Source organism: Galleria mellonella, unplaced genomic scaffold, assembly GCF_026898425.1.
Source record: "Galleria mellonella isolate WM207_F2 unplaced genomic scaffold, CSIRO_AGI_GalMel_v1 utg266, whole genome shotgun sequence".
NCBI classification, from domain to species: Eukaryota; Metazoa; Arthropoda; class Insecta; order Lepidoptera; family Pyralidae; genus Galleria; species Galleria mellonella.
In genome coordinates, this window is record NW_026442061.1 from 657,968 (window position 1) to 668,591 (window position 10,624).

General features: G+C 35.5%; 1 protein-coding gene across 1 annotated transcript; it reads right to left on the reverse strand.

Annotated features, from left to right (window-relative positions):
• Positions 1 to 1,361: 1,361 nt before the first annotated feature.
• Positions 1,362 to 9,859, reverse strand: LOC113523280 (PAT complex subunit CCDC47). The gene is made up of 11 exons (XM_031908904.2): positions 9,697 to 9,859; positions 8,489 to 8,634; positions 7,862 to 7,944; positions 7,361 to 7,465; positions 6,519 to 6,693; positions 5,959 to 6,089; positions 5,367 to 5,525; positions 4,227 to 4,417; positions 2,963 to 3,116; positions 2,139 to 2,273; positions 1,362 to 1,572 (listed from the first exon to the last, which is right to left on the reverse strand). The coding sequence occupies exons 2-11, from the start codon at positions 8,625 to 8,627 to the stop codon at positions 1,468 to 1,470; spliced, it is 1,377 nt and encodes a 458-aa protein (XP_031764764.2). The 5' UTR covers positions 8,628 to 8,634; positions 9,697 to 9,859; the 3' UTR covers positions 1,362 to 1,467.
• Between the last annotated feature and the right edge of the window lie 765 nt (positions 9,860 to 10,624).

Consider the following 10,624-nt stretch of genomic DNA (forward strand, 5'->3'; position numbering starts at 1 on the left):
ATAACATTTTTACTGCCAACAATGTCCAGAAGAACCCAGTATATATATCACTAGATCTCAAAAAAGTATCCTCATTACTAACAATTCTTCCCTCCCAAATACTGGAAACTAGTTTGTAATCTTGACGCATAGGGCCATAGATTGCCTGCTTGCTCTTTCTATGCTTCACTATTTTTTTTTTACAACACAGAAGGCAAACGAGCACACCTGATGGTAAGTGACTACCGCCACCCATTGTCACCCACAACACCTACGGCATTGCAGGTGTACTGCCGGCCTTTTAAAAAGGAATATGCTCTTTTCTTAAAGGTTATGTTATCGTATTGGTTCGGAAATACTGCTGCTGGAAGTTGATTCCAAAGAGTGATTGTGCGTGGGAGACTATAAATTCAACTGTATAAACCATAGACTCAGTTTACCGTACTAATAATCTAAGGCAGGGCTGTCCAAACTTGGATATAGAAATGACAAAATTCATTGGGGGGCCGCAAAATATTATCATTATTTTGTTATTGTATTACTTTTTCATTAATTTATCCTTTACAATTCTGTCAACATCAATATTGGTAGTAGCTAGAAAATATTCGACAGGCCGTATCAATTCAAGCCACGGGCCATAGTTTGGACAGCTTTGGTCTAAAGTATCGCAATTATTGTCAATACAAAAAGTAGAGAATCCACGTAAGCATGTCTCAAATTTCCGCAGGATTATAGAATAAAATCTGAAACTTCCTTATTGGCAGAATGTATTTGAATGAACTTTAGTATTTTATCCAGGCAAACAAAAGCAAAAATGTTAAACATGTCTACATATCTGATATTTTAAATGCAATGGGCGAGTTATTTGTTAATAACAGGAACTTGTTGCATTGCTAGCAATAAGTCACGTCATCTCCATGCATCATGTTACCAGCCCATATTTTTTTTTATCGAAAGACAATGGAATAATAACCCCGCCTGTGCTAACGGTATAAGCTGGCAACAGTAAATAATGATATATGAGAATGAAAAGGCATCTCAGCCGATCGTAATGAATATACCTGGAATTCAGCACGATGGTTTCTAGGAGGGAGCACGTGACGGTCGACATGACAGGGTATATTGCTAGCAATGGGACTGATAATTTGCATTACTAACAATTCCTTCTCCCCTACCAGCCCATATTAACTTACTGCTGGATATGCCTCTATTACTCCATGACGTCCATACGATCTATAGCTACTGTGGATAAGGAATAATTGAGGATGCTTCTCCGACCAGTCTGGTTTACATCCAAGCAGTCTCTTCAGGAAACTATTACAGTTAATTCCAAATACTGAACTGCAATTACAAAATAGAGTACCATAAAATGAAAATAATAATAACTTAAAATCATTTATTGATATTCGTTGAGAAAGTAACACTTATAAATAAAAAATCCGCTGTAAATACATAATATTGCATTTGACTGTCTGCTAAATTAAGCATTTACATAGCCTTCACTTTGAGTTGCTTCATTTTGGGAGTCTTGCGTTTCTTCTCGCGTTTTTGTTCTTTCAGCTCCCAACGGCGCTGTTTCTCTGGATCATCCTCCTGTCAAATAAAACATATGCTACAATTAAATGAAATATAATTTGCACATGTCTCTACATATCATTCTACAACGGTAATAATTCAATATATAGTTACTTCTAAATTTTTTTATCCATGTAGAATTCCAAGAAAGAAAACACCCTTTCCACATTCCTCATCTTACTGCCACCACCTCCTCTCTCCCTTCATCTCCCCTCCTCGAAATCCTCTCTTCCTTATAAGGTTTGATGATAAGGGGAAGGAATTGTTAATAATGCAGACAACTAGTCCCATTGCTAGCAATATACCCTGTCAGGTCGACCTCCACGTGGTCCCTCCCTGGAAACCATTGTACTGAATTCCAAGTGTATTCACACGATGGGCCAAGTGACCTGCCTTTCATCCTCACATATCCCTTACTGGTGCTCCGCCAGCGTATACCGCTAGCACGGGCGAGATTACTATTTCATTAGCATCCATTAAAAAAAACCCTTCCCTCTTCATTCTAACTTTCAAATCCAACCTTGCTGCTCTTATAAATGATAGAAAATAATTCTCTCGAATCATAGTGTAGCAGTGATACTAACAGCGAGGATGCGTTCCTTCTCCTGCTTGCGTTTCTCCTCCCGTCTCTGAGCAGCTTGCTCTTGGCGAGCAGCGTGTGCACCTCGCAGCCACGCCTCAGCCACCTTTTGACGACGCTTTTCACACTTCGCCAGTGCCTGGAAATCATAATGTTGATACCAAACATTTAGTCCCTTTATATATAAATATCAAACGTCTAATAAATCTATTTTAGCTATTGAATATTGTATTGCCTTTTTCTACCGTTCTGATTTTTCAATATGAAAGAAAGTAACAAAAATTAATAATACGTAATAAAATATTGATTTAAAAAATTAGATTTGTTTCCTTCAAATTTTTTTGCATAAATAATGTTTTAATTTTAATGGATATCAGATGTTTCGCAAACATTAATTACATTAAACGTGTTTGAATTTAGAACGTAAAAAATCAGTTCAAATTTGACGACGTAATAACCTAATACAGTTTAATTAATTAATTAATTTATATAACTTAATTTAATAATTTATATCTGGTACAAAATAATATTATTAAAATTTTGTGGGCCCTAGTTGTCTTGATTAAAGAATTTATTTATTATTATTATATTATAAACATGAAAATGACAATTATAAGATTAATTAAAAAAAAAAATAGTCACAACAAAATACAGTCAAGATGAATAATTGCAGAAAAAACTCCTTCAAAGAAGGAACTTATTAATTAGTCTGTAATTTGAAGTTGTTTTCTCCTAAGTTTAAAATGCATCCAGCATTCGGGTACCCTAAACATAACCTATGTTCAAGACAGAAAATTGTACAATGAGACAAACAGATGATAAACAAACCTCCTTGCTCAATCTCAGCCGCTTGATCTTCTCGAGGAGGTGGAATACGAGCAGCAGCAAGGGGCGCACCTCGTCGCCGCCGCCGTCGGGACCCAGTGCCAGGCTCACCAGCATCACGCGCTCCGTATCCGGGGGCTTCGTCGCCACTGTCTCTCTAAACATATTATAACGCTAACTGTATCCCATGACGTTATCCGCGTGAAATAGAATAAAAGGTTGTTATTATTATAATAGCTGTTAAATGGTCGCGTACAACGCGGTTTCAGAGTGAGTGTTTCTCCCACAAACACTCAGGTTATGGAATGAGCTCCCTGCCGAGGTTTTCCCAAGAGACTACAGCATGACGTTCTTCAAAAGGGGGATAAAGAGGTTTTTTCAGGGTCGGCAACGCGCGCGTAATACCTCTGGTATTGCAGGCGTTAATAGGCTACGGTAACCGCTTACCATTGAGTGAGCCGTATGCTTATTTGCTACCTCAGTGGTATAAAAAAAAACTGTCTACTATTAAGCATAGACCTCTTCATAAGGGAGGTTTCGCCAGTAATTGTCACACTTGGCAGGCGGATTGGCAACCTCAGTTAGGCTTTGGTAATAATTAAGAAGGGTGCTGCTGCTCATCCCTCGACCATTAAGTTCTTTCAGTCGCCTCTAACGACACCCACGGGAAAGCAAAATGTAGCCCACTCTATACCCGGACCACGAAGCATAAAAAGTTATCTATTTTAAATTCTCAACTGGGACTTAACGCGACGTAATTACAGGTAAATAGTATATATACAATTTTTATAATCAACAAAAATCAATCTGAACGGTCGGAATTGTGTGTAGTGCATAGATAGAAATGAATATTTACTTGATGTGTGTAGTTCGATATCTATATATCGCAAATAACTGTATAAATACTCATTGGATCTAATCCAGAGTAGAGGCTGAAGTTTTATTTAGTATAGTATATAATAATAATACTTTTGATTTCAGACCATTATTGTCCATTATTTTTAGTAACAATTTTCCTATAGTTTATATCAGTAAATTTTGCACACACATAGACATACGAAACAATTAATATAATTGTAAATCACCATTGTACAATTCTACTAGAAATAGCACAGTAATGATTAATGTACACACATTCGAGCCTGTTCACATTCATACTCAGGATCCTGTTGGCAATAACACATACTCTGCACAGATACAGAGATGAGAAGTTACAATCAGAGTTGCGGGTAGTGCGGTATATAGATATGTATAGGTGTGTACTCACTCGATCTGCTTGGGCCCCGAGTAGCGGTCGGAGATGTGTATGTAGTGCAGGTGGTGCGCGTACTGCGCCAGCGCGGCGGTGACGCGCGCGTCCAGCAGCGCGGCGGTGGCCTCCGCGCACTCGGACAGCACGCCCAGCGCCGCCGGCAGCCCGTGCTTGTCGCCCGCGCGCCGCTCCGGGCAGAACACGCTCTGTGTTACATACATACATCTTTAGACTTATCTTTATCCAGAGGAAGACTTTGTACAAAAGTCGATTGCTTGGGTACCTCTGTCCCATTCGTGTTTCAACCGTGAAGCAGGTGTTTGCATGGCTGTGTTTCGGTTTGAAGGGTAGGATATGGCGTGAATTTACTGCGTACAGAGGAATAACATCTGAGTCCTCAGGAATGGCAACGCATGGGGGATATCATGGGCGAAACAGTATACTCTGTTATGTCCATGGTACTGCTCATGTTTATAGGCGACGGTTACCACTTTCCATCAGGTGGACCGTCAGCTTGTTTGCCATTCTAAGTTGTATAAAAAAAAAAGGTTTTTTTTGATAGATGAAAATGGAATGGTAACCCCGCCTGCGATAACGGGATACGCTGGCGGAGCACCAGTGAAGGGTGATAGATGAGAATGAAAACAGGCCAGTTAGCCCATCATGATGAATTCATTAGGAATTAACCATGATAGTTTCCAGGAGGAACCACGAGGAGGTCGACCTGGTTGGGTATATTGCTAGCAATGGGAGCAGTCTCCATTACTAAGAATCCCTTTCCCCCTTACATCTTTAGGTTACATCCACCTCACCATTCTCAGTCTAGTAAGTACAAACAGGGGGGAGAGGGATTGTTAGAAATGGAGATTAGTAATCCTATTACTAGCAATATACCCTATCAGGTCGACCTCCTCGCGGTTGCCCCTGGAAAACATTGTTGTTAATTCTAGTGTAATTCGTTACGATGGGCTAAATGACCTGCTTTCATCTTTACCTATCATCCCTCACTGGTTTCCCGCCAGCGTATACTATTAGCGCAGGCAGAGTGACCATTTTGTCATCACCTATTAAAAAAAATGTACAGACATACAACCATATCACTCTTAAAACAAATAAACTTAGCTTCGAGTCTAAAGCAGATAAAAATACACATACCAAATCCTGCATCTCCTTCGCAAGCCTGGTGGCGATTTTCTTCTGCGCAACACAGAGCACGAATGGGTCGCTATCATCTTTGCCAAGTTCCACTCGCACCAGCAGCGTGTCTGTCGTTGGTCGCACCAGCCCTAGCGCTACGTGCACCAGGTCTTGACGCTGATAATAATAAATAAATGAGACTGAATATATTATACAGCCAGCGCCATCTAGTTTCTAACTAAGCAGACCTTGTATTATAGGTACTAGACAATTATGACATTTCTTTAATACATATTGTACACAATAGTAGGAATTCGAAAAATCAATATTAAAAGAGAAATAGCAGAAAGTCTGTAAGGATTAATACAGTTGGCATCTGATATGCTTGGTTTATCCTAGAAAAGACTAAACTTGACTAGATTTTTTTTTTATTTGTACAAAGGCAAACAAGCTGACGGTCAACTTGATGGAAAGTGGTTACTGTCAACCATAAACACTTGCAAAACAAAGGTTGCTAGTATGTTGCTGGTCATAATATTCATTCACAATTTATTTCACATCATTCCCAACTTGCAAATGAGAGAGATAATGGAGCAAGGACGGTGACTACCTTGATGAGCTTGAGCGTGAGCAGCATGCCCTCGCAGCAGAGGCGACCACTGCACCACATGGTGAAGCAGTGCTCGGCCTCGCGCCGCCAGCCGCGGTCTTCCGCCGCCACCACTTCCGGGCCCGTCTCCCCTGAGAAACAATATATGGATGATTAGGCGCTTACCACAATAAGAACAAAATGTATGCATTAATAATACAGAGACTAGACATTTCCATAAGTTTGTTCCACATTTAATTTTTTAGATCCTTATACGTAATTGTATCTAATTTCTAAATACACTCACATGACTGTATTTGGATTTGAAGTGAAATAATTTACCAGAGAAATTACTGAATATTGAGACAACACTTTAGCCCTTAGAAATGGCAATGTATCAAGAGCGTCAGAGGGACGTCCACAATATTATTGATGTTTATAGGCGACAATTACGAACAGCTAGTATATTTTGTTCTGTAAGTATATAAGCGGCAGGTACCACTTTACATCAGGTAGGTCATCAGCTTGTTTATGCCCAGTAGTAAAAATAAAATAACAATACAGAAAAAAAAAATATTTACCGACTAATGTAAAATTATCATCTAATAATGGCTTATGTAACTTCAAAAAGTTGATCGCAATGGATGTATTCTTTGCGCGACCGACTGCGTATGCGAGGGCGTACGCCGCTAGAGTGCAACACAGTATGCCTTCCAGCCAGTACGCGTCCCAGCGCGGCCGCACTAGAATGGGAACCTGCAATAATCAACTTTACTCAGCACGTAATATGGTTAATAATATCTCCAGCTTGGGATCTGTACCCATGGCTAGTAACACCACAGGCATCAATTACTAGTAACTATATTTACCTTATAAATCTAAGCAAATATACGGTTATAAAGTAGAAAACTATTATCTTTAAAGATGTCCTTTTGATGCTAACTGTAACATCATTGGTAAAATCAAATTATCATTGGATGAAACTTACGGAAGGAAAAGCAGTTATTCTGTAGGGGTAATAAGACTGGATAATACACAATAAATTATATAATTATTATTAAATAAAAAAATGAGCAAGTATTAAAAATTGTTTCTCAAACTATATTTAGAATCTAATGTCACGCGAAATATTAATAATTACATAGTCAATTATATCAAAACTGTACCAACACAGAGGTATATATTAATGTAATAATAAAGACAGCTGCTATTATTCTCTTTGATAACATTTTAAAGAGATAGAAACAGTTTATTTCGCAACAAAATTATAATTTGAGCAGCCAATTAATGCTTGCATCACTTGCACATTAACAGCACATAAATTTGATCACCTTAGTGGCAGAGATATGTGGCTATACTGAACATTGCTATCATAGGTATCATTATCATCCCAGTATTTATTTTATATATTTAGATAGCATACCTTTGAAATAGTAATCTTTGGTGTTTCAGCTGTCCGTGGTGCACTGTCTTGGAATCCTTCAAACTCCTCAGGATCTTGGAAGTGCTCAAATTCATTATCTTCATCCTGTTCAATCACATATTATGGAACATGTTGGTCTATCTTACAATTAAAATATTCATCACAAATTGTAAAAAATATTTTATATCAAGCAATATCAAAAAAAAAAAAATGCTAAGATTTAAAATTATATTTTTATTAGTTACTTTTATTAATCAAAATGTACTTTATTAATAACCTCTGTGAAGTGAGTATTTTTTATCAAAAATATTTTCATAACAAATTTCATTATATAAAAAAAAAAAAACAGAAAAGACAAAAAGCCATGTATGTAAAATATATGATGTATAAACATGAAAAATAATTCATTTCTAATTATTATTATTTAATAAATAAAATATTTAAACTGCTATGTTTGCATTAGTTAACTACCTCATTTCTGAAAAAATATTTATCACAAACCTCAACCAGTATTTCATCTTCTATATCTTTGTCAGATTCAAAAGGCTTCTGCACTGGGACATCTTTGGTCTCTTCATGGAAATCTGTTCAAAATAATGAACTATAAAAATAAAAAACAAATCTCTTAGCATACCCTTAATTTTGTGAATAATGTAACATTAATATTTAAGAAAACTGAATAAAATAATTTTTACACACATATTTTATATATATAACTCAAGCAAGCAACAATTAACATCATAATTTGATTTTAATGACACATATCAGCTATTGTCTGTCTACTGATTATACTATTATTATATATACTATATATATATATATATATGAATATATATATATATATATATATATATTCATATATATGAAGACAGTAAATACAAATGCATCTACTGACTCACTACAATACATTCATGTCATCACACACTGTATTTGCCTGTATGGGATTGCCACTCAAGAGCCTTTCTTTCCCCTTGGTTGTCAGATCTTCAAGCTATGTGACCAACCCATTGCCACTTCAGCTTGTTTATCCTTTAGACTAATGATTCATATATTAAGTAAATATTTATAATAGTTCAATGCTGACATCTTGTACAATGTCCTTCTGGAAATTGAACACAAAAATGATACCTGTCACGGGTACATCATCTTCTGCATCAAATTGCTCAAACTCTGCGAAATCATCATCCTCCAATGTGTTGTCTTCATATGCCTTTACCATGCACACACCACAGAGGAGCAGTGCTATTGGTAACAGCACTGAACGCATGTTGGCTCTGAAACAATTTATGAGCATAACAATATTGTGATTATAAGAGGGAAAGTTGTTAATGTTAGGGACTTGACAACATTGCCAGCAATATACCCCCCTCTTAGGTTAACCTCCCCCTGAAAACCGTTGTAGTTAATTCTTATGATATTAATCATGTTAGGCTAACATGCTTGCATCCATCCTCACCTATGACCCCTCACTGGTGCCCCATAAGTATATACCAACACATAGTGCAAATTTACATTTCATTATAATATCATAAAAAGTAATTAAAAAATATGATTACTATACTTATAAGCACTTGTGTCAGAAAACAAAGCAAGATATTATGAAAAGATATATTAAAGTTGATTATTTTTTACATTCACTTTTTTTAATAGTATATATTAACCAAACCCAGGCTCCACATAATACTGTAACATTTACTTTTTAATATATTTTATTATTTACATACAATTATATTACCATTCATATAATTTTTAACATGAATATCTGTATGATGAATAGCACGGTAACTAGGTTAAGTGAATACAGCATTCATAATGCATTAGTGACTGTAACTAAAAAAGAAATTAAAATACAAACAATATTGTAAGTAGGTACAGGTAATCTTATCATACAGCCAAGGTTATGTTTGATGATTTTATACGGTTTCCATGCTTTATTCCCTAAAATATATACTGAACGCTAATTTTCGCATGTAAGTAAATTGAAAAGCGAACTAATATACATTATATTTATGTAAATAATTATAATACATTATTTATAATTATTTACATTAATCAAGTAGCAATTGAACAGTAGGTAATTAAGACCATGATAATTTTTCGAGAAAAATTTACTATTTTCTTCAATTTGAACAATACTAAAATGACAATTTACTTTCGTCAATTAAACGCACTTCATAACATATCGTTACATCTTCATTACATTTTCTTTTAGAGTAATCCAGGTGCTCTAAATATTTATTCTAGGAATTATGTGACACTGAAAATTTGCTCTACATTAGTAACACCTTCACATAAAAAGGTTATAATATTTTGATATTTAAAAGAAAATCCATTACCTGTTAGCCTTTTATTACCAAATATATAAAAGTAATTGCTTCATTCACTTAATAATTAAAATATCTTATAACATTATTCAAGAATAAAAACTAATACACTTTATCACAACTCATATAAATCAATTAGTTTCACTTGAACGCTCGTTCAAACTTCTCACCTATTTTATTTTAAAACACGGTTGTGATTCGTCAGAAAATGTAAGTAGGTTTTACCATAACCAATAAAATAGTTTTAAGTTGAAACACTGAATTTGTAAATGAAAACACAACCTTAATAGTGGCGTCACACGTCACAAGACAAAAGTGACAATAAAGTGACGAATCTGATAGCTACAGTACATAATTGCTAGTAAGAAATAATTTAGTGTTGCCAAATAAATCAAGTACTACTAGTTGAATCTGAAAACGTTTTGGTCATTTAAAACAGATTAAAGAGCCGAATATTGCACTTAGTGGCATGCCTTGGGACAGGTTAATGTCCAATGGTATACTACAGTAGGTTTATGATAATGATAGTATAAGAAATCTTAAGAAGAGCAAAATAAGCAAAAAGAATTTTTAGAATTTTTATCTGTCTACTAAAAACTATTCCATTAAAATTGGACACGATATTCACATTCATATTCCTAAAGATCTAACATAGAAATACAAAGTCGCAGCCTTAAACTAAAAACGTAGGCTCTAAATGTTACATTTGTAAATCATTGGTATGCGTCAAATAAATATTTTCTTTCTTTCCAAACAAAGAAAAGTATGTGTTCGTTGTTTACGTGTACAGCTATAAGTTATGTACAAGTATCTAAGTAACTATAGTTATTATATATATTTTATTTCGCCTCATACAAAAATTCAATTACTATTCACAAAGCTTTATGCAAATCGATGACACTCGCACTGCCGTCATCGACCGGCGATCTTGAGGTCGTCA

Coding starts and splice junctions, on each gene's coding strand:
- LOC113523280 (XM_031908904.2), bottom strand. CDS start 8,627: ATGCGTTCAGTGCTGTTACCAATAGCACTGCTCCTCTGTGGTGTGTGC. Junction 5,526..5,958: donor TCACGCTCAAGCTCATCAAG/GTAGTCACCGTC, acceptor TATTATTATCAG/CGTCAAGACCTGGTGCACGT. Junction 3,117..4,226: donor TCGGGGCCCAAGCAGATCGA/GTGAGTACACAC, acceptor TAATATGTTTAG/AGAGACAGTGGCGACGAAGC.